General features: G+C 48.2%; 1 protein-coding gene across 2 annotated transcripts in view; it reads left to right on the forward strand.

Annotated features, from left to right (window-relative positions):
- LOC119449332 (palmitoyltransferase ZDHHC17) overlaps positions 1-25,008 on the forward strand; it is a 280,445-nt gene that overhangs the window by 219,831 nt on the left and 35,606 nt on the right. For both annotated transcript variants that reach the window (XM_049666736.1, XM_037712500.2), the window contains one exon: positions 12,744-12,912. In XM_049666736.1, coding sequence (XP_049522693.1) covers positions 12,744-12,876 — 133 coding nt within the window. In that variant the 3' untranslated portion in view covers positions 12,877-12,912. The remainder of the gene's footprint in view (positions 1-12,743; positions 12,913-25,008) is intronic.

The following is a 25,008-nucleotide window of genomic DNA, read 5'->3' on the forward strand; positions in this document are numbered from 1 at the left end:
TGACTGCAGTGTTTTGCTATCAGTGGGAGGGGTAGTATTGCGGATTGCATGCACCTTCAATTCAAGCGGCGATAACCCTTGAGCACTAACGTTATGACCCAAAAAATGCACTTCGTTCACAGCGAAAACACATTTATGATTAAGCTTCATATTGGAGGCATCAGTTCGGTTTAAGACAGTTTTAAAGTTAACATCGGGCTCCACACACGTTTTACCTCAAACGAAAATATCATCCAAGCAACAAAGTACAGTATAGACCTCTTATAACGTAACTGCTTATAGTGCAGGACTGGATATAGTACGGTCTTTTCAGACTCCCATTATTTTTCCCATAGCACTCCATGTATATGCATACCGCTTACAGTGCAGCCGCGTGAGACAAAATACCGGTTATAATACGGCTTCTGCGGGAAAATCTTACTGACAAGGGCAGTAGCAAGCACGCTTCTCAACGAGGTGCGCCCACCGATGGGAGAGGAGATCAATGAGGGCGATGCGGAGGAGGAGCATGAGACGTGGAGCATGAGTCCAAGGGCGATAAAATCGTTGCCATGCGCCGTATGTGTGAGTGAAAGCGCACGGGGCACGCGCGCCTTCACGGAGAGCAAACACACTGCGGAGAGCAAACGTGACTTCCATCGCGCGAAAGGCTGTTGGGGTATGAGACGGAGGGAGGGGGAGCAACGCTGTGCTGCGGCACCAAATGCGTATCTTGCAACTGGGCGCAAGGGGTACTGGCGACGCAATCTCACAATCTCCCACGCGAGGGAGGGAGGGAGGGGAGGGGGGCAGCGGCTTCTACTCTGCCAACAAATGCGTTCGTGCCTGTGCCGGCTTTCGGTGTTGTCGCCCGCACCGTATCTTGAAAGCGATCTCCACACGGCTCTGACCTTTGTATGCGCTGTGCTTACGCCACTCAGTTTCCGTTGAAGCGATAGACAGCACGAACCTTCGCTCGCTGCGGCGGCCGCGTTTTCCCACGCCCGCGTTTCGACAGTGGTTGTCTGCGGTCATGTTTGCTTATGCGAGGACACCACGCTTGTTAATTCAGTTAGTAAGCGAATGTGTCAAGTTTATGCAGCCGATAAAAACTACATACTATCTCTACTCCTGACAGCTCCCTACTAATTTGCTATCGCAATTGATGCTTCCCCTTTCGGGCGAAACTGAGACATTTAAAAAAATTATTACTTTGTCTGCTTCATGCGAAGATCGTCGGCACTTGGACATTAACCTTTCAACGTTCGTAAATTAAAATGGATGCAAAACTCCCAGTTGCACGCTTCGATTCCCGGATACACCCGGCTGCTTGGTCTACATGTTTGGCATACGTGCAGGGCTTGAAAATCGTCGTTTTGATTATAGTGCGGTACCGCTTATAGTGCAGATATTCACGACTCTGGAGACTTACGTTGTAAGCGTTCTACACTGTACTCTTGAAAAACCCTTCAACACCTGCGACATCATTTTCTGGAAAACAGCAGGGGCAGATGCTAGCCCGAAGCACACTCTACGAAAGCAAAATAACCCTTCATGAGTGATGAATGTAACGAAGTCTCTTCTTTCTTCAGCTAATTCAACTTGATGATAAGCGGATGCAAGACCAAGTTTAGAAAAAGAAGTGGCACCTGATAACTGATGAAGAAGTTCCTTGATGTGGGGAAGGGAAAATCTGTCCACCATGATGGCCTTATTTGATTCACGAAGGTCGACGCACTGTCTAATGGATTCGGCCTTCTTTTTGACGACCACCATCGGTGACACCCAGTTGGAGGTGTCCTCCCTCTCTATCACTCCGGCAGCCTCCAGCCGAACAAGTTCGTCCGCCACTTTTTGATGGAGCAGGAGCGGCAGTCGACACAACTCTTGATTCACCCCTGCTCGACGTGTCACCCAATGGATGTAGCCCGATACCAGACCCAAGTCTGGCCTGCATAGATGCCTAAATTCCAACGGCGTGATGGCCACAACTGCAGAAGTAGGTGCGACTTGAGCACACAAGACAATGTTTCACCGATGATTACTATCTTCAGTGCTTGGATGGCATTGAGGCCCAGAAGCGATGAGTTCTTTCAGTAATGTAAAATTTGACTGATGCCGACTTGCCTTGGAATCGAACGGTTGTTACGATGAATCCTAAGTTCTTCACATCTTGTTTGGAATAGTGCTGGATGACCAGTTGAGATTGCAGTAGGCGGATGTGTGTAAAATGCTTCCAGTAGTCCTGGACGTTCATCAGGGATACAACCGCCCCGGTGTCGATCATCAGTTGTGTAAGTTTGTTGTTGACTTGCATGGTAAGGCGCATGAGTGACATGGCCTTGATGCCGTCTTCGATGTTGAGGACGGTCACTGTATTTGTCACAGTGCTGTCCTGTGTCTCGAGCTCGATGTTTCTGGATGCATTTTCTGATGTATGGCACATTTGGAAAAAATGGCCTTTCTTTCCACATGTCTGGCAAAATTTGTTGTGGGCAGGTCAGCCAGGAAAATTTCCCCAATATTGCCGCAAACCGCAGCGAAAGCAGCCACTGGGTTTGAGTCGACAGCTCGGAGGGAGAGGAGGCACCCGTTTGCCTTCTTCCCTGACAGGGAGGCCCCCCTCCTCGCTCTCGCTGACCGCCATCTTGACGTCAACTTGGCCTGGTCGGGGGGGAAGGCTGGTCCGCTGGCCGCCATCTTGGTCTTGACCTGGTCAGGGAAGTTGCCTGCCATCTTGATCTTGTCGAGGGCATCGCTTTCGCCATGATGCGGCCCTCGACACTGAGATACGGTGTCTATCTGCAGGACGCCGAGTTGCTACATCACAGTGTCCATCAGTTCCTCCTCTTTGGCAACTTCCAAGACTTTCTTCAGTGTGAAGTCATTGCCCATCTGAACGAAACGGCGGCGTAGTTACTGTGACAGCAAGCCACAAAGAATTTGGTCTTGTATCATTAAGTCCGTTGCTGCTCCGAAGTTGCATGATTTAGCCAGCCTCTGAATGTCTTGCAGGAAGTCAACAGCGGATTCATCGCCACTTTGAACTCTTCGCTTGAATTACAAGCGACTGTAGACGGCCGGCGAAAAGCATGTGTCCAGTACCGCCAAAGCCTCTTCATATGCATTGCTTGCCTCGGCATCTTTAGTTCCTCCGTCGATGTCCACCTGCGTCCGGTCTTCAACTACACGAAAGTAGATGCTGACACCCTCCACGCCCAAGGCGCTTAGCAGCAGCGCATTTTTATGCTCCGGCCTGGCATCCCTGGCGAGGGCGTCAATGTACACCTGCAAGACGCATTGCCATTTAGTCCAGGGGATCGCCGGCATGCCAGGGCATTGCAAGAATGGTGATGGAGGTATCTCGGCGTTGTGATGCCGAGGTAGCTTTGAAGCAAGAAGTCAGAATGCAGGTGTAGCGCCCACCAACGCCGCAGCGTGGAGCGCTATTGTCGGTGCTGCAAAGAGAAGAAAAATAAATAAGCGCAGTGCATGCTCAAAGCGCAAGCTCGGCACGCACAGGGTCGTTCTGAAAGCTAGCGACGCTGGCCGTCGCATCCGCCCCTCGGCTCGCCGCCTTTGCCGTTCTGTAAAAGTAGGGAACGACGGCACGGCTCGTACAGCCACCGTCATGTCCTTCTACAGTGGTGACCCGGTGGAGCGCGCCTTTTCCCGAGCGACACGCTGCCATGGCTCACTGGCCGGAGCCGCAGTTCGACCCACCGCTGCCGCCAGTCTCGTCCAGCTACGTCAGCGCATGGTTCGCTCAGTTCGAGGCGGCTCTGGAGCTGAACCACATGTGGATCCAGGAGTTCAAGCATGCGGTACTCCTCGACGTCCTGCCGCTTGGTCTTCAGCTCCATCTCGGCGTTCCACCACTTGGCCCGCGCCTGTACGGCGAACTGCGGCAATCTGTCCTGAACTTCTACGGCACTGCATACCACCCTCTTTCAGAGGTTGACCACACGGTGCGCGACTCTGTGCCAACGCCCTCCCGACAAGCACCAGACGCGTCTCTTTCAGCGACCATAAGCCATCATCAGGCGAGCCTTCCTCTCTCTACTTGCCCTGACACAGTCTCGTCGACCGCCTGATGCGCTGCCGCACAGTCCTCGGCCTCCGGCCCTCTCCAGGGGTCTCTTTCGTGCAAGTATGCGCACAGTGTCCTTGACACGACCATGATACCGGCCACGTCATCGCCTTGCTTCTCACCACCGATGACATGTGACAGGGGTGGCATCGTTGACCCTACACTGGCTCCTTTGCCACACGCCATCGGGTCTGGCGCCAACGACGTCGCTCCTGCCATTCGGCCTTCTACCAACCCTTCACCGGATTGGTCCACGTTGCTGGCTGAGCGAGCCTCCGAGTCGGCGCACGAGCCTTGCCCCGTGCCGATCTCGCTGCCTCCAACCGTGCCAGCTGTCGCTACACCGCGCCACCTACCAGCCAGCAAGAGCGACGCAGCAGCAGCAGCGACCTTCTTCTCTGCCCTGCGCTCCCCGTCCTCTCCTTCGGCCAACTTGCCGTTGGGCCCTTCTAGCGACTACTTTGACATGTCGGACCTTGGAGGCTGGGAACACTCGTCGCGCGTCGCTGATAGGGCAGAAAGACTGATACCACAATCTCACGACGCGAGCCGTGATGCTGCGTCGCGCCCACCACCTCATCCTGTCCTTCGCGTCTTTCCCGCATTGGAGCTTGCCTGTCAACATGACTCGGCTGCTCCTGCTCCAGCTGTCCCACATTTTCGCCAACCCGCACCGGTGCCGTCATCGAGCATCGTCCAACGACGCCTTCCTGCCCGTCTTGAGTGCCACTCGCGTCCAAGGCCGTTGACCGTGGTAAGACCGAGACTCCGGCCCGCACGTCCCGGACCCTCTTCTCTTGACTTGGGCGGTGTCGTGCGCAGAGGTTTGGAGCTTGCGACCTCTATGATGGGTCGGGCAAGACCTGACAAGCACGTGCACAAGCTACATCCACCAGGGTTGACGCATCTGCGAGCGCGTGACGACCGAGTTAGTGGCTTGTTGTGTCCACCAATGACTGCGCACGGTCCCCGTTCGTTCCGCCTGGCCTGCATGAACTGCTGCAGAGGCGTCTGCCTTCACCCTCTTCGTGCTGGCCTGCTGTGTACTGTGCGTCCGCAATGCCACTCACAGCCTCATCCACCAGTAGGACTTGCCAGTCCCCTTTGCCTCCAACGGACTCGCTACTTGGACTGACCCCGGACCCTTTTGAAGCTTGCTCCTGGCATTTAATGTATCGCCGTTCTATCAAAGAGAAGAAAAATAAAGAAGCGCATCGTGTGCTCGAAGCACAAGTTCGTTACGCGCATGGTCGTTCTGAAAGCTAGCAACGCTGGCCGTCGCAGCCGCCGCTCGGCTCGCCGCCTTCGCCCTTCTGTAAAAGTAGGGAACGACGGCACGGTTCGTACAGCCGCTGTCACTTCCTCCTACACAGGCTTTTGAGGGAGCACAGCAGAAATAAAGATGGCAGGCAGTGAACAGGAGGAAGTGGTTGCAGCAGAAAGTGGTACAATTGAGGATCTTCACTCACATGTAGCTGGGTTGTGGGCCGATTGCCTCGTCGCCAGTTTGTTGCCATGGAAGCCAGTGAGGGGCATGGAGGAATGCAAGGGCACGCTGGGACGGCGGCCGGAAGCAAGGACTGAGACGCAGATAGCGAAGAACACTTTATTCAACAGACAATCGTTTAAATAGCCAGGGACGGCTATGACAGGTGACCTTAATTTCGAAACTGAAATCGCTATACAACAGTGGTATTAGTAAATATACAGTTAAACATCGATACAGTAGAACCCCTCTGATACGTTTTTCACGGGACTGTAAAAAATAATAACAAAAACACAAGAGCCGGAAAACGCAAGAGCCGAAAAACAGGAAAAATTGAGAAAGGAGTGGTGAACTGGGCACAATTATATTTTAATTCTTACATTTGAAAAAAATCAGTTTTGCCCAAAAGCCGAAGCATCGATTGCGATGGCAAATTAGGAGACAGCTATACAAAGTAAGGATAGTAGTTTTATAGTCCGTAGACCTTGTAAACATTCGCTTATTTACTATAATTGCAAGCATGGTGCCAGTGCACACAGACAAACATGAACACATCACACTCGATGAGCGCGGGCACTTGCTGTCATGACGCTGGCGTGAGTAAGCTTGGCAGCGGCAGTGAGTGATGTGACCTTCGTGCCGTCTATCGCTTCAACGCAAACTGAGTGCCAAGGACACACAGCACGCACAAAGCTACGAGTCGCCGACGCACCTACACTGCCTAGACTATGCCCCCATTGCAGATCGCAGTATGCAGTTGATGCCAGAGTACAACGCAGCCCCCTATCACTCCGCCCCCTTTCCCCCTCCTGGTGCCTTGAGTGCGACAGAAGGTGCGCTTCTTCCCCACTTTCTTGTGCGCGCCAGATTTAGCCGCGGTCCTGGGCTCCCCTCGCATGCTTTCACTCACACATACAGCATATGGCGTGCGTTGTAGTGCCACAACGCATAATAGACACCATCCTTAAATAGCAAATACGGATCTCAAAGGCCATGCTTTTGCTGGCGGAAACCGAAAATATGTCATGGTTGTCGCCCCTGGCACTTTGGGCGGCCAATGTAATCGTCAGGCCACCAAGCCAAGCGACATGAAAAGTCAAAATGGGCGCTCGGGCCGGCGCGGGGTGGCAGTTCGCAACGCATGATGCGGGAACGGTCCCACAGTTGCAACGCAACAGCGAGGTTACCAATGCATTGGATCCTATGGGAGCTATGCCGGGACGGGCTGAAAATGACTTAAACAGCCAGGAAAGTGCAGCACCCGGGAATGTAACAACAGGGTTCTACTGTATAATGAAAGCGGTAAAATCGGCACTTCACTTTGTTACATACAAATTTCGTTATATTTAAATTCGACCTTTTATGTCATAAGTCACACACGGAATTTTCTTACATGGAATGGGCCGTTAAGTTTTCTGAATTATCGGGCAATTGGGAAAAACAATTTTCTATAACAAAAAAATTATTTCATTGAAATTGAGAGTTGGGGACGAAAGATCTGGTTTCATGTCGTGTGGACGATATCTTCACGAATTGGCTGTACAAAGCGAAGCCTGCGAAGCTTTTGATTCCACACCGCTACCAACACTGATAGTGTTGCTCGTAGTGCGACAACGCTACCATGAAGAGTGCAGGCAGAGGGGAGTGAACACTTTGCCTCTTGCTTCAGCGCCTCTCCGTAACTCGAGATCATGCTACCTTTAGTGCTAAACGTTCGGGAAGACAGCGCACATGAAACCATGGCCTTCTCAGGTTGCCCAGCCTTTGCACCCACTGCAGATTACCTCTAACATGGGCCACATGCATTGCATACTGCGCCGAAATCCATGCGGCTGCGCTAAAAGAGGAGACACATGCTCAGCTGCCAAATCCACTTTCCCCCTCCCCCCATAGCACACGCTTGACCACGTTACCCCACGCGCTCGCCCTTCCCACCACCCCATCCCCTCTCTCATCAAGCCATCGTTTTTGGCTCACCCACAGCATATAGCTATCAGAAGGCGATAGGATCTTATCGCACGGTGAGCACACCAGAGTACAAACCCGAGTTATGCCGAACGCTGCCTCCCATTGCCGTGCGGTGGGTCGCATTATGAGTGTAAGCTCACCAGAGCTCACACCCATAACGGACCCCACCACACGGCCATGGGAGGCAGCACTGTCCAGCTCCTAGAGGCGATCTGGCGTGATAAAGGCGGCTTTCTCTCTATCCCGCTCTTTGACTTCGATTTGCCAGTAGCCCATTTTGAGGTCCATCGATGGAAATTACTCTGCATTGCCGAGCCAGTCCAATGCATTGTCTATCCATGAGGGGAGGTATACGTCCTGTTTTCTGATTTTGTTCAGGCGAAGGTAATCGATGCAGAAAAGCAGAAGGGTTGTGGTTTGGGCTAGTTGGTTTTCTAGTGCTCGTCCTCATCTTTTCCGTGTTCCTCTGTCCTGCTTTCCGCTGCACCAATTAACATAAACACAGAGTAACATCCTTTTTCTTCACCAAGACTACAGGAGACACCCACAGGCTTTTCGACGGCTGGATGATGTTGCGCAGCATTTCGTCGACTTTTTGCCTTACAGCTTCATGTTCTTGCGTCAAAACTCAGTAAAGGCTCTGGTGGAGTGGTCGAGCGCATTCTTCGGTTATTATTCAATGCTTAGCGACTAGTGTTGGTCGAATTTTTGATGACGACAAGAAGCAGTCCTTGTATTGCTTTAGGAGACCTTTCAGCTGTGCTTGCTCATGCCTGGGAAGACTTGGATTAATATTGAAGGCTGGTTTAGTAACAAGGACCCTCATAGGTTCAGTTGAATCCAAGAGGACTGATGTATCACTGACTTCTGTAACTTCTATGCTGGCAATCAATCTTGGTGCCCTTTTTCAGGTGTTTAAATTCTTTACTGAAGTTTGTCAACATTACTTTGGCTTTTCCTGTGTGAAGTCAAGTGATTCCTCTTGCAGAGGAAATTTTGCGGTCGAGCAGTAGGTGTTGGTTGCCCTTGAATGACATCTTCTATGTCTGCGTGTGTTTCGGAAACGATGGAAATGATAGTGGAGCGAGACGGGGGGTGCCGACTTGATCTTTGAGCACACTCAAGACATGGTTACTCAGAGAAATCTCTAGCAGTCTCGCTTGGTCTTCAGGTACTGTAATCGACTTCTACCTCAGGTCGATGATTGCATCGTGTTGGTTCAGGAAGTCCATGCACAAAATTGCGTCTCACGAGCACTGTTGGAGGACAATGAACGTCACAGGCTATATCTGGTCAGGAACTGTAATTCTTGCCGTGCACATTCCAGTTGGTGTTACCAGGTGTCTTCCAGCTGTCCGAATGTGAGGGCCGTCCCATGCGGTCTTAACTTCCCTGAGCTTGGTGATGAACTGTCCACTGATACAGAGTAGCTGGCTCCTATGCTGACTAGTGCGGTGGCGTTCTGGCCATCAATAAGAATGTCAAGATCCGTAGTTCTTGACCTTCTGTTGCAGTTAGGCCTTGGTGTCAGATCACGGCTGCATCGCATTGATCTATGGCTGGTACGTCGCATTGCCAGGTCTTCTTATTTTTGGCGTATTCTTGGCTTCGAGGATTCGTTGGGATGGTGGCGTGTCATTGCTACATCGAGATAGATCTTGAAGTGGCTGCTGCGGAGGAAGATCTTCGGAATTTCGACGTACAGCAACTTGCACCTCTATCGGTTGCTGCATTTAGTTTTCCAGATATATGCTTATGGGGCCAGTGTATGGTTGGCGCTGTGACGACTGGTAGAGTCCTGGTGATGGCGAGCGAGACAGTCGTCGAGGGCTCCACTGAGTTGTGGCGAGGTAGTCGACGATATCACGAGGTCGTTCACGACAAACCCTCGTAGTCCCAAGTTGCGGTATGGGCATCGGCGGTAGACGTGGCCGGCTTCTCCACAGTGATGGCAGAACGGGTGGTGGTCTGGAGCGTGCCACACACCTGTTTTCCTTCGGTAGTTGCGCTGGGTGATGGGCAGGCGAACTGGCGACAGTGGCGGACATCGGAATTGTGGCGTAGAGGGGGACTCAATTTAATCATCTATATTTTGATAAAATTTGTTTTGGTAGCAAAAATTGGGAATTGTCGGGTTTTACCCGAAAATAAAGGACCCTAGTTTTATTGCTGTTATCCGCTATGTTCCTAAAGTCCCAAGAGAACTATGCATAACACCGTTTTCATGTTGCTTTGCCACAACCCGAGCGAGACATTCTGCCTGGAGCAGATGACAAAGAACACAGGTATGTCTGGTGCTGGGGGCTGTCCACCATCTTGACTACAGTGCAGTGGCGCACCGACGGGGGGGAATTTGGGGGTTGTAACCCCCCCCTGAGGCCGACCTAACCCCCCCCCCCCTTTTGTTTAAGCCCTTTTTCTTTCCTTGCGCATTTGAGTACTGCAACTAAGATGTAAGACGCACAATCTTCTGCACACCCGCAAAAAGCGCATTTTTTGAGAATTTCCCGTGAAGAAATTGAAATTAGTGCTGTTTGGAGGGTATTGGCAAACTGTCAACCACCCCCCTGGCAGAGATCCTGGGTGCGCTACTGCTACAGTGCATCTCAGTGTAAATACAGTGTAAATAGTCCCGCCTTGTGTCATTTTACTTAACAATATTTAAAGCTGTCCTGAACCACCCCTTGAGCTTGGTGAAAAAACATAGTCCGCGGATAGCATACACTGCTGTGAACATCTCGGCCAAATTTTGCAGTTGTGCGCGGCGTGTGGAGCTCGCAAGTGGAGTGCGAAGTCACCTTTCTCTTAAAAGCTCTCTTTTCAAATGGAAGCCTGATCTTCACTCTTTTCTGGACGCTTTATTTCGTAATAAAGCGTCCAGAAAACGTGCCTGCTATTAGCCAATAGCTAACGTCAATCAAGAAGGGTGTTTGGATCAGTGCGCTTCTTCCTACTGTTATTGTGCATATTGACGCAGTTTAACAAGCAGGCTTAAGTGAGCAAAAATTTGCTTTCGAATTTCGATAATTGCGTACTTCTGGAAGAAGCCGACTATTGTCTGCTCATGCCCAGCCACAGCCACCCACTCTGCTTATCGGTGTTGTAGTCATCGGGCCTCCCTAATTTCGACTAGTTTTGAACACTCAACCAGCCTCGAAACACGTAAAGCTCAACTCTTCCCTACTATGCCCATTCGGCATTGTTAGCCCACTATTGATGGTTTAAAACGCTGCTTTCGAGACCTTCTGTGCCGCGCACAGACACACTGTGCTATCGGACGTGAAGCAGGAGAAATAAATTTAATTTTTCTAAGCAGTTAGCTTCTTTCCTGCGAGGCAGTTATTTTCGAACGCGCTCCGAAGTTTTGCGATCGTCAAAGTAGAAAGCAAAAATGGCCAAAGCCGGTCTGCACCACGTAACACGGCCAGACTGGAGCATATAAGCGCGCACTCAAGTTCTGTCGTGCACAAAGCAAACGCTGCGCATACGCGCTATAGTTGCATGTAGCTGCGGTCTGCTACGTAGCGTAGATACTGCGGCCACCACGAGGTACCGCAGCGAGTCCGTCGACTGAGCGCTTGCTGAGGCCAACTGTGTTTGGCGCATTGTAGGCGCCAAAATCGTAAGTAGTGGCTTCTACCTGAACATCGAAAATCAAATTTGAACTGTGCGCCATGGTGATGTTCAGTAGGCGGAGCATTGTGGGCACGCCCCGCTCTGCCGTAGTCTTCGCAGTGCAAGGCATTGAAGAAAGAGCGGAAGCACCACGTAGGGGATGTGTGACCGCTTCTGCTGAATGCATCGGAGTACTTTTTGCGGCAAAGTATTTCTGTGATAGTCCATTTTAGCTTCAAATGCATTTCTCAACTTCGATAAAAAGGTTTTCAGGGCCCCTTTAAACATATCACGTGGCTTGTATACAGCGATGAGTGAAGGGTGGCGGAGTGGTCCCCATCCAATAGTTCATGGCAGTAGCTTAACCATTTGTAAACGAGTCTGTGCCTTGCCTCTAAAACCGGTGGATCCAACCCTTGCAGGCTTGGAAGTTGCAGGGTTGGAAGTTCTTCACACCAAGTGGGAGACTGATGTTATCAGCCTTGGGTCGATGTTCACTCCGCCTGCCAGGGCTGCCTTAAACCATGTTAGGAGAACTTCCTTGAGCTGCACAAGATGTGCAGTTCTTCATTATCTGGTCGCGTTAACCAATGATTGGGCACAGGGTGGACGGTGCCTAGCCTAGCTTTTTGTTGAGATCAGGCCTTTTCCTCTTTCGATCTTCATCTACTTTTTGCAGAATGTCCAACTTCTCCCTGCATTACAGAGACTTTCGCTTTCTTGACATGATGGTGATGAACAGTGCAAAAGCCTTCTTCCGATTACTGCGCAAGCCGAATCACACAAAGAGAATGTGCAAGACGAACAAACGGCATGGAAATGTGGGATATGGGCTACTCGGGGGAAGAGCCAAATGAGCGTCACATAAAAAAAAAGCGCAGAAAGAATGAAACTGATGTTGAGCCAACACGGTGCAGGGGGAAGCGCATGCCTGCCCCAGAGAGAACAAACTGGCAAGCTGTTGAAGGCTCACTGGCTGACGTCATGCTCTCTCACACTCCTGCCTACTGGGCAGGGTTTGGTCAGCTCGACGGAGAGCCAATTAAATATTGCGAAGCCACTTAACGTAGGCGGTTGTGTGGCAACTAAGAGTGCTCCACTGTGCCGGCTGCTCCGCTGGCTCTTCCATCGCCGTGGCAGTGGCTTGAGCATTTGTATTATCTGCAGCAACGCGATAACGCGTTCAGAACGACCAATGTTTTGCACATTATATGCAATATATTTGGCAGCAGAATATTATGAACTCGTATCACACCGAAATTCATACATGCTTTGATCGTATCACCAAAGCTTTACTGTATCTTCTGTTTTTTTATTAAGGCTTGAGTTGAGAGTCAGCACTTGTGTCCTGTGTGCCTTTATCCATCTTCATTTGCTTTCTGTAGTGTCATTACCCCAGAATGAAGTTGACTGTAGTGCACTATTTGGTCAAGTGTCTTTTGTGACTTTCTTATTAATCCACTTGGAATAAAGTTTCGGCACACTTATGCCTTATTCAAAGCTATAAGGTGTGTTGTAGTTATACAGAAGTGACTTGCGATAACTGTGCATCTGTTATAAAGTCAACCCTTTGATTATGAAATGAAATGTGGTATTGCATTCCAGCATGGGGCCATTCAAGAACTTGGCCGACTTTTGTGAATGGCGCTGCCTGGGAGCAAAGCCTCAGGACTGGAGACACATCTACGACACAAATGAGGATGATGACGAAAAGCAAACGCTGCTTCATTATGTGTAATGAATGAGGCAGCTGCTTGGCCTTGCCAAGAACATTGTAAGTCGCAGCTTCCCTATCGATTATTGTTTTGTTTAGGTGCTGTCACACTAGCAAGACAGCAGGCTAATTGGTTGTGAGTTTTATGTCACACTATGACTTGTCCAGACCACTGAGCAGGCTTGCATGACAGACTGCAGTTGGCAGGCAGCCCGCTGACGTGTTGCACTGGCATCTTCCTGATGCAGGAGATAATTGAGGTTTAAAAAGTCACACCTGAACAAGTACCAACTAGCTAAAAAACCATTTAGAAAACCAACTAGCCCAACAATTAACTATTCTAAAAAGTCACAGTTTCGCCCAAAAGGCGAAGCTGTGATAGCAATAGCAAAGTACAGTAAAACTGATAATTTGAAGTCTGGTGGACCGCAGAAGTTCTTTAAATTAAGCATATTTCGAAATAACTGATAAAAGGAAAAGCCCTAAAAAAGAAGAGCAAAACTATGCAACACAAGCATGTCACATTTATTTTACGTGTAGCAGGACTATGTATTTGAAGTAATCACTGACATGGGATTGCTTAATATGGCAGTTCACTACACTAAGAGTCATGTTCTCTAGCCCGCTAATCATGCGCAGCATCTCGGTCACCTTTGCTACACTCAACAGAACTGTAGATGATGTTCAGGGACTCTATAACCATAGCTAAAGTGGGCGCACGAGTGGGCTCATCGCCCGCTGGCACACTGTCAATGACGTCGTTTTTCATGTTAACATGTGATGTCTGCACGTCCTTGTACATTGACGGAATCACGCATGTGGCCAAGATTTCCCATGCAGTTGGGAATTGTACGCACTCAACACACAAGCTGTGGAGGAAACGCGACAACACATGCGACGCAGCTGGTTATTTACACAGGAATAATCGGAAACGGAAAAGCAAGGCTGCCACGCTCATTGATGATAATGATGCTCTGACTCGCTTCTGTGTAGCGGGTGGGTAGCCAGGTCAAAATAAAGACACAAATTTAATGCCTACTGCCACACAATGCAGGCATTTCTCAAAGCCGTGCTGCCTATCAGCGCCCACCTTGTGGAATGTAGTGCTTGCTCATTCAGTGGTGTGCAGTCTCAGCGTCGGCCCCTTCTGGGAAACAAATACAGTCTCGAAGGTCATATTTTTTTGACTGCATAGGCAGCCAAAAACATGTCATTTGAGTGCCATATTTATGACATCACGTCTGAGATCTGTGAAGCTGGAAGCATGTTGCAGCATGCCGGTCTCACAGGGAAGAACTTGAATCTATGAATTATCCGGACGAATGTGCGCGGGCTTTTCAAGTTATCCAATGTAATTGGCATTGCAAATTATGAGACTGCACAAATTCTACAATTTTACCATATCTTCAAATAAACCGAGATCGAATGATCAAGGTTTTACTGCGTTCGGCATCTACGCAAAGTGAGGTTCATAATTTGATCAGCTATATCAGACTTGTAAACATTACAGAAAAAAAATTATTGATTACAGTTACCAATTAGTACTGCCCTTGAAAATAACTGAGGAATTACTGAATAGTAATCGGTTACTTTCCTCCGAAAGTTTATTAATATTGCATAATAAGTGGAGCAAGTTGGCCGGGCAGTTTCAGTGCTTTCTCTGCAGCCCTTCATACATTGGTTATCTGCTCTAACAGTTGCTTTATAAAAAATTTTGTTGGTCATTGTACCTCATTTTCGTTGTGAAAACATCAGCAGTGATACTGAAATTTCCTTGAGGAGGAAAGAAAATGGAGAGACAGGAAGGTTAGCCAGTTTGCTTGGTGTGTGCGCTGGGGATATGGCGGCGTACATAGATTGTTCGCACAAGATTGTAGTTACTCAGCATCCGGGTCCTCGAAGTGCTAGCACTTCATTGTTGCTGGGACTTTGAATATAGGGTCCCAGTTGGGCCAGTGAAAAGCTGAAAATATTGTCAGTTTGTGATTTTCTGTCAATAACATCCTTAGCGATCTTTGCTATTGAGACATATCAGCACCTGTTCAATATGTTGGCCAGCATCTGGTGGAGCTTTAAGATAAGGAAACAAATTCTGAGCCCCCCCAATTTACAGTTACATGTAATCGGTTACTGAAAAAAAGTAATTGAATTACAGTGAGCATTACTGAGTAAACAACGTAATTGATAAATTAAAAAATTACAAAACAATGTAATTGATTACAAGTAATTACATGTAATTCGTTCCGTACAGATCTGGGCTGTGTAAATTGCAGTAAACATTTGCTTACTGGCATGGCATCATGAGTGCACAGGCAAACATGAACAGACCTCACTCAATGACCAGGAACACTCGCTGTCACAATGCTAGCATGGTGAAGAGCCCAAACAGAGGGGAGCGAACGTGTCGTGCTGCCTCTCACTTCAAGGCGTCTCCCAAACTTGAGATTACGCACCTCCAACACTAAGGCGTGCGGGTAGATGGCTCACACAAAGCCACCAGCCATCTCAGTTTGGCCAGTCATTGCGACCACTGCAGATTACCTCCAAGATAAGGCAGTGTATGTGCTCAGCTGGCGGATGGTCTGTGCAGCCACGGCTGTGCTAGAAGAGAAGATACTTGCTCATCTGTTCCACCTTCCCATCAGGCGTCGCGGAACTGTCTGCTGATTGTTGGCATTCTCTTTATGTTGGTCTAGTGAGAAAGCACCCCTACCAAACCAAGTTTTTTTCCTTGCTTATCCTGAAGCCTTTATTATTGCCTATGGTGTCTTATCGACATAAGTTGAGGGACAACTTGTAGCTGACACATGGTGTGCGCAGCATGAGTTGTTCACCTTGTGCACGCCACGTGGTTGACACAGCATGCTGTATGCATCAATGTACAGTTTTCAAATATTCAAACAAGCTGGAAATGACAACAAAATTGCCTACTTTTTTGGCTGTATTCTTGGTGCATCTCTTTCATGACAAAATGCAATGTGTCACGTGACAATGCGTCACGTAACTGTCTGCTTATTGTGTGGAGAAGGTACTAAAGGGAACAGAATGGGACCGGATTATGTATTGAGCCAGGACTGTAAGCTATATACACTGTATGTATTCGATTATAAAGCTGTCACAATATCATAAGGTGAGAGTGCAGTTGGGGAGCCAAGCTAATACACACTAATACACACTAAGAAGTATGCACACTAAATTAAAGAGATATAGAGTAGCCAACGGATTATTCAGACTTGGCAAGGATTGCCCGAAGTACTTAATAATTGGAGAGAGAGAGAGAGAAAGACGTTTATTAAATCATAAAAAATAGAAAATTGTACATGTATGAAAACGCAATCCCAATGGTTTTTTCGGTGAGGTGCCTAGATTAGGTCAATGGTTTTGCTTCTTATAAGGGGGAGCCCTCAACACCGCAAAGCTATATATGACAGCTTAATAATTGGAAGTCTCTGGAATAATCGTACCCCGTCTTTACTGTTAGATCTTTTTTTTTTTTTTAGTGCGGGTTATACATACAAAGATACGGTACTGCCTCACCTGCCAAGGGTTATTAATTGCTACATTTTGCGCTGCAGTCTAAAATCGTAATTGTCAGAAATGTGGCACTGCTGCCGCTACATTGAAAAGGTAACTTAATCTATCAGCCTCACATCTAAGGTGGGAAGCTGACTTCGAGGCTAGGGATTTCGGGTGAAAACCTTGCCTTATAATACAGCAAGTAAACGAGGAAAAGTGAGGATGTTATACTAAATATCAAAGAAAGTTTCACTTATCGCCGATCCTCATATGTGTGTCAGATCTGCCGATTTTTCTACAATAGAATCTCGATACCAGAGACTGATAACACTATTTGCATCAATTTATAAGACGTGAAAACCATAAAGCTTTATACAAAAATCTGATTACACCTGAGCACTTCTTATGAGTTGTGAATGCGAAAGCGTTAATGTCCAATTGAATGCCGCTTAGCGGTCCTTCAAGTTTTGCGCTGTGAGTAGTGTACCATAGCGGTACGTGCTGTCCGGGTCAGCAAGCAACAGCAGCTTGCGGTGCCAACGCCGCATGCCACCGACGCTGCAATGCCCCTCACGCAACACCTGGTGCACTACTGCGGCAGCAGGTGTTCTCTTTCTTCCGCTCCATCGAGGCTCGCTCGGGGTGTCACAGCCAATAGCAATCTTGGTGCCGTTTCGCTGCTGCTACAGATGCCGCCGGCATTTTTGGTCAGTGGGCCATTTGAGGCATCAATAATTACTAATGGCACTAGTGTCTGTGAGAGCTGCAAGCATGATGCAGTGATTATGCATACACACAGAGTCTAATTCCTTTCTGTGTTTAAAAAAGTATGATTACATCGAAATTTAGGCCAATAAAGGCAGACACAGTATTGTTAATTAAGCCACGAGAATGTCTCAAGCTACAAGCTTGAAGATGAGGCAAGTCGATATTGCCACCTGCAGGTAGTGGGTCTAGGGCAAAAGTGGGTCGTGTCCAAAAGAACTAAGAAGACCGCACGCTTCTTCCCTGCTCGGGAGCCAGCCCCAGCGGACGCATTTTCCAGGAGTCAGCTGCTCTGCGATTTAATAAAACCCAAGAGTACTTCTGAAGGCTCGTGACAAACTGGTGGAGGTGCTGGGTACTCGCCTTCACGGAGAGTTGCAGACCCCTCCAAGGATCCGCCTTATGAATCCAGTGCCAGTCAACACTCTCATGCATCGGGCCAGCCACAGGATCAGGGTACTGTCCCCGGAAGTCGTTGATGCTACGGTTCCCACCACATCACTCGGTATGACCTGCGCTTCTGTTCAAACTGCTCCAACTGGTACGGGAAGCACAATGTTGGACCGGTACACACTTGAGAGCTCACGGGTCCCGACGACATTTCATGGCAGTGTTTGAAGACGCCGAAGACTGGATGGTCGACTTTGAGCGCGTGGCCGCCTTGAACAAATGAGATGACACAACAAAACTGAGACAAGTCTACTTCTGCCTGGGGGATGGCACGCGTACGTGGTTTCAGAACCGTGAAGAGCAACTGATGTCGTGGCGTGAGTTTTATCATCGGCTTCTGGAGACCTGCACCAGTGCTGATCGCCACGAACGAGTGGAACGAGCGATTCAGGCCTGCGTCCAGTTGCCAAACGTGTATAGAAGACATGACGTCAAACGTGCCAAACGTGACCACGTGTATAGAAGACATGACGCGCCTCTACAGACGAGCTGATCCAAAAATGACAGAGAAGTTATGTCATCTGATGCGTAGGGTCAAGGAGCAGCTCTTCGCTGGTCTTCTGCGGAGCCCTCCAAAGACGGTTGCGGAGTTCTTATCCGAGGCTGTGACTATGGAAAAGATGCTTTAGCATTGGTCGAATCTGTATGAGCGGCAAGTGAACAGCATGTCTACTGCTGACATTTTCGCGGCCATCGGAACCTGCGGTGACTGTCTGTGAGAACTTATCCGCTCTGTAGTGCGTGAAGAGTTGCAAGAGGCCACTGTAACACCAACACCGCACACTACGGTAAGCTCCATAGCAAGTGTTATCAAGGACGGAGTGCACCAGGCGCTCCGTGACGCCTTGCCTCCTGCTAACGCTGTGGCAGTACCTCCTGAATACCCCCGTGCGACCTACGTGGAAGCCTTGAAGCGCCCTGTTCCGCCGCTCCGCCGCTGTTTGTTCGTACTCCTCCTACGGTGTCAGTTCAGTCGGCGCAGCCGATACAGTACTACGACGCTGGGTACACGCCACCGCCCATTGTTCATGCTGCTCTATTTGCCCATCGTTCAGAGCAAGCGGTTCACTACGTCGAAGACAGACGCCCGCCCCCTCGGAAGTCGGATGTTTGGCGCACACCCGATCATCGGCCTCTGTGCTTCCACTGCAGTGAAGCTGACCACTTGTACCGCCAATCCCCATACCGGTGCCTTGGGATTCGCGGCTTTTGCGTATACTCGCCGCTGCCCCGATACGGCCAGCGACCCCGGGACATTCAGGAATACCTCTCTCAGCAGCGCTTGCTGCCGCCTGCCAGGCGGCAGTCGCGATCGCCGTCTCTGAGATGATTTTCACCTCCGCCCCAGCGGTATTCTCCCCAGCGGTTGCCCAGTCCCCGCCGGGAAAACTAACTAAAGCGATCTTTGGGGGCGGAAGTCATTGACGGTTGAAGTGCTGAAGACCTCCGATCGACACAGATACGGAAAGATACCAATCCCACATCGCCTGCAGCTGAACGGGACAACCGGCTTTCGCTCTATATACCAGTGACTATTGACGGTTATGCCGTTAGGGCTTTAGTGGACACCGGCGCAGACTACTCTATATTACAGGGACAATAAAGTAAAACAATAAATCAACTTGGACTGATAAAGTATTCTTCAAAAACTCTGTCGTCGTTAATTACTCTGCAGTAGGTCAATTATTAGAAGAGAAAATGAAGCTCAAAGTTAATTTTTTTGAATTGCGCGCGAAAACTCCAACGTCAGCACTTCAGTGTGACGTCACGGCTTCTTAAGTAATTTTTTGTATTTGGGCCACGTTGGCTCAGTAAAAGTTCGCGAAACTTGCCATATTCAGTCTTGGGCTCCTTTAAAACACAATGTAGTAAATATTTACCGCTAAAGAATTAACTGGGACCTAGAAGACACTGTCAAAATCCATAACGTCATGGTGAGCAGGTGCGGGAACTTCAAGGTGGCATCGCCACCCGCCTTCTGTGTTTTTCGTTTCTTTCAGAGTCGGAGACTGAAGTGGTTTTATTTGGGCATTGAATGAATTACAAAATTTGTGTATACAGAAGGAGGTCCCATAGTCGGAGACTGAATCGGGACCTCCTACAGTAGTTAATGTAGCAAAATTAATTAAAGCAGCAAACAGCAGTAGCGAAAACAAAAATAATATAGATCGCAGACAAAACAAAGAATTTGAGAAAGAGAAAAAAAGAACAGCAAAAAAAGAAAACAACAGCAATAATTAGACAGGATAAGAAACAAAAGGTAATTCAACACATCTAAGCAGTTGTCGGATGGTTACAGGGTGAAAAGTAGTGAAAATAAACGGGAAAAACAAAAAACAAAAAGAAGTTGCATCTATTTTCAACAATGTAAAACAACCCCTGATAAATGTTTCATCGACAAAAGGTTGTGAACAACTTGGTATGATAGGGAGCGGGACAACAAAAGGAAGTAAAAAGTAACCACAATTACGCAGAATACAACATGGCTGTGAGGAAAGTTTTCAGTTCTTTTTTGAATTTGCCAATTGATTGTGAGATTTTGATTACCGGTGGTATGGTATTCCAAAGACGTATTCCGGTGAAACAGGCTGTTTGTTTGCCATAGTTGGTATGAACTAAAGGTAAAATAAAATTCTGATTACGTGCAAACCTAGTCAAGTTAGTATCCGCTAGGCTGGATTGAGGGATGATGAACAGAGGAAGCTGATTTGCTTGAACAACAATATACATAGCTTGTATTTGAAAGTGTTGTCGACTGTTAGGATGTTGTTGGCATGTAGGAGTGCTTTCGCGTTACTGCGATAAGGACTGCGGGTAAGTATTCTAATGGATTGATTTTGTATAGTTTGAAGGGGAGATGAGGTGGCTGCTGTAGGTATTGCCCCAAGAAGTGATACAGTAATTAACATGGGAATGAATAAAAGCGTAGTATAACAAAAGTAATGTAGGCTGGGAAAATATACCACGGGATTGAATTAAAACACGTATGCTGTAAGCCATTTTTTTTCGCAGGCAAGCAACATGCGAAGGAAATTTCAAGTGACGGTCCAGTTTAATTCCTCAAAAAGTACCCTCTTCTTCTGCTTCAATTGCAAATTGATCTAGAAATATTGGTGGGATATAATGATGTACACGTTGGTGAGAGTGAAAGACAACGAACTTCGTTTTAGTAGGATTAATTTGCAATTTATTATGGAAGCACCAAGCTGCCAAGCTTGTCAGGTCATTGTTTAGTTTATATGTCAAAGTTTGGAGGCATTTATCAGTGTTAACAATTGTTGTGTCATCTGCATATAGCAAGCATTCTGAAGTAGTGGGACAAGTTGGCAGATCATTTATATAAATTATGAAAAGAAGTGGGCCGAGAATAGAACCTTGGGGTACTCCTACATTAGTTACTTCAGGTCTAGATTTATAACCTAACAGACTAACAACGTGACTTCTGTTGAGTAAGTAATTCTTTATTAATAAAAGTGTGGAACCAGTTATGCCTAGCCTATTGCATCAAACTTCATAAAAAGAATGTGGTGGTTGATAGTATCGAATGCTTTGGTGAAATCTATAAATACAGAACCTGCGTAGTAGCCCCCATCGATTGCTTTCTTCAGCTTTTCGGTTAAAGATAACAAAGCGAGGTCAGTGGAATATGCTTCACGAAAACCAAATTGGGAAGGTGATTGAACCTGGAATTTATTGAGGTATTTCGTAATGCGAATTTCAAGTAATTTTTTTAATAGTTTACTGAAAAAAGGTAGTATGCAAATGGGTCGATAGTTGGCTATTAGCGTGCGGTCACCTTTTTTGAAAACGGGAACGATTTTACCTCTTTTCAGTTCTATAGGGAAGATGCCAGATTTGAAAGCTAGGTTGATAATGGTTGACAGAATATCAGAAACAGCAAGCGCAATCATTTTTACGTGGGTGCGGTGAATACCATCAAGACCAGCACTTGTGGTTTTCAGGTTTCGAATGACGTCATGAACTTCATGAGATGTGGTCGGAAATAAGAAGAAAGATTTTGGCAGACGAGAAAGGGGAAGATGATAGTCGGCACTGGGGAGGACATCAGTGTGAAAAAAGTAATTACTGAAGGCCTCAGCAATCTCTAACAGGCTGTCATACGTATCGTCGTTATATTGAATAGTAGTTATGCTAGACTGCCTTTCATTCCTGTTTCGCAGTCAGTTACATTTAACTCAATCTCATGTCGTTGTTTATAGTGTGTCTTAGAATTGATATAAATGGCTACACCTCCATGATTGCTACTTGCTCTATGCGAGTATTCAGACTTTTATTGAAGGGAGACAAAACAAATTCTTGTCGTCGTCGCATAGCCAGGTTTCAGAGATATTGATAAGTGAAAAAGGATTGTCAAGAGCGGAGAGAAGATGCTGTATGTCGTCAAAATGTTTACGGATGCTTCTTGCATTAATATGAATAGCAGTGTGGGAGACAGGTGAAAGAAAGCTGTTGAGTTGGTCTGTTGAGAAGTAGGTAGCCATAAGTGGATGGAATTAATTGCAACAGAGGGAGAATTTCAAATTGAAAGTGATATGCTAGCAGATTTTGGATAGGTCAGCTTCGCAAGTGATGTGGAACACCTTGCTCTGTGTAGTTCGTCTGGCTTTGATTTGACAGTTGTCGGTCCATAAGAACTTCCAGTTGTCGGCCTTTTTTAGAGAGAGTGCCTGAGAAAAGAGTGCCTTGTTTTCGGGTGTGAGGTGGTCGTTAATGTAGACATGGCTATTGGCGGCTCCAGACAAACTGATGTCTTCTAGGCACAGTTTAGCCTTCCGCGCCTTGCTCACGAATTCGACCTTTTTCGTCCGGGAGGAGAAGCGAGCAAGCAGGTTCTTAGCACCAGCTTTCAAGGTCGCAACACGGTGAACAACATCAAGATCAGAGGGTGCCAGTTTGCAAGCAATCTTATCACCTATAGTCTGCATGATTGCTGCGCAGTCCTCCCCTTTCGTTACTGGGATTCCCCTGATCTCGACGTTGTTTATCCATGAATATTGCTCCATGTGCGCCACTTTATGAGATAGCCTTCAACGCTTGTTCTCCGCAATCAGAGAGGCGTTATCCTGTCGCAAGCTTTCCACAAGGCCATTCATGTGCTCAGCGCTAGCTACCAGCTCATTCATTTGTTTTTTGATGTCAGAGAAGTTTACACCAGATAGCTGTGCTTTGACGATGAATTTGTTAAAGATAAAGTCAACCAAATCATCAGGACACTTGTCGAGTCTGGCTTCAAGCTCAAGAACTTTTTTGTTCACCTCAGCAACAGTAGGCATTGCGCAGATTTCAGCTAAGCGGTACAGATGTGCGCAACACGATCAGTGGCAGCAACGATAGTGCAACGAAAACGCAAAGAGAGCCTGTCAATTGCACTAACCTGCGCAGTAAAGAATCGTGCGTAAGGCCAGGAACGATGCGCTGTTGCACTGCCGTCACTGCCAAATGTGCCCAGCCGTCGGTCGTGGTGTCTTTATATGGTGGTGCCAGCCGAAGTGAAGCCGTCTAGCGGAGCACCAGAGCAACTATCCCCGCAGTGCAAAGACAGATGGATGACTGCAGCTCCACACGTGTCGTCGATGACAGTGCAGCAGGCTTGCTTCCTCGATAAAGCAGCTGGCGTCCACGGGTCCTTGTCGATGCAGCAGGCTTGCTTCCTCGATAAAGCAGCTGGCGTCCACGGGTCCTTGTCGATGGGTTGAAAGACGGATAACTGCGCAGTCACTGCCAAATGTGGCTTACCAAGCGGCTTCTCGCGGTAAGAGTGGTGTTTTCGGTATCGTGGAAGGGTAATCTACTAATAGTGTCCCTTTTAGTGGGAAAATGGCAACGCAGCTGAAGAAAGTAATCGTGCTCTGGCATAACTCACAGATTTGGACGGCTGGCGGCCACGCTACTACTCCATTAGGCGCATGCACGACTACAGTTGAGATTCAAGGATCAACATTCGTAGCCTTGTCTTACGAGAATACTCCCGCGACGTTATCCTTGGGGTTGACTTCCTGCAAGAGTATGGCGCTATTATTGATCTTCAAGAGCGTCGTATCACATTCTCAGCCAAACGAGCATTCGACGTGCAGGACGGCCAACGGAGTGCCGACGTACTGTTTCTGCTGACAGCGTAATGCTTTCTCCACGAACGAGTGTCCTCGTCGACATCACATGCTGTGGCTTACGCGATGGCGAAACGGTGGCTGAAACTAACTTGGAACACCTACTGAAGCAAGGTGTTTGTGTGGCTCGAATTGTTATAGAGCTTCGTGATGGCCATTTGTAATTGCTTGTTACCAACTTCAGCAACGAGCACCGACAGCGGTTCCACGGCACTTCGTTAGCGTTTGCAGACGCAGTAGCAAACGTAGACACAGGATCATCGTGTACGAGGACGCATGCCCGATACACCAGCAGCCTTACTGCGTGTCGGCAAAAGAACGCGAAGCCATACATATGCAAGTCCGGGAGATGGTTGACGATGGCGCCATCGAACCTTCCAACAGCCTGTGGTCGTCTCCAGTCGTTCTTGTCAAAAAGAAAGACGGAACGCTACGCTTCTGCGTCGACTACCGGAAGCTTAAGGATGTGTACCTGCTGCCGCATATCGATGACTCGTTAGATAGACTACGGCGTGCCCACTATTTTTCTCCTCTCGACTTAAAAAGCAGGTACTGGCAAATCGAGGTAGAAGAACGAGACTGCGAGAAAACAGCATTTGTGACTCCAGATGGTCTCTATGAAGTTAGAGTACTTCCTTTTGGCTAGTGTTCAGCGCCGGCTACTTTCCAGCGAATGATGGACACTGTCCTCACTGGACTGAAGTGGCAGGCCTGTCTTGTGTACCTCGATTATATGGTCGTATTCTCCGAAACATTCAAGCAACATTTTCAGCGCCTGCGGAGTGTGCTAGAAGCCATCCGATCGGCAGACCTTCACACTCAAGCCCGAGAAGTGCCACTTTGGTTATGAGGAGCTCAAGTTCCTCGGGCGCCAATGGGGCTGACTACCCGATCCAGACACGCTTGCCGCTGTGGCTGCATTTCTAGCTCCTGCCGATAAGACGGCCGTCCGGCGCTTCCTAGGTTTGTGCGCCTACTATTGCCGGTTTATTGAAGGCTTTTCGAAGATAGCAGAAACCCTTACTCGCCTTACAAGGGACGACACGCCATTTGTCTGGCATAATGAGCAACAGGCGACTTTTGCTGAATTACGACAGCGCCTGCAGTCAGCATCCGTTCTTGCACATTTTGACGATGATTCTGATACTGAGGTGCATACCGACGCCAGTAGCATTGGCCTTGGCGCAGTGCTCGTCCAGCTTCAAGATGGAGTGGAAAGAGTTAAAGCGTATGCCAGCCGCTCCCTTTCTGATGCCGAGGCGAATTATTCGACTACGGAGAAAGAGTGCCTCGTGGT

The sequence above is a fragment of the Dermacentor silvarum genome, chromosome 4, assembly GCF_013339745.2.
Source record: "Dermacentor silvarum isolate Dsil-2018 chromosome 4, BIME_Dsil_1.4, whole genome shotgun sequence".
NCBI classification, from domain to species: Eukaryota; Metazoa; Arthropoda; class Arachnida; order Ixodida; family Ixodidae; genus Dermacentor; species Dermacentor silvarum.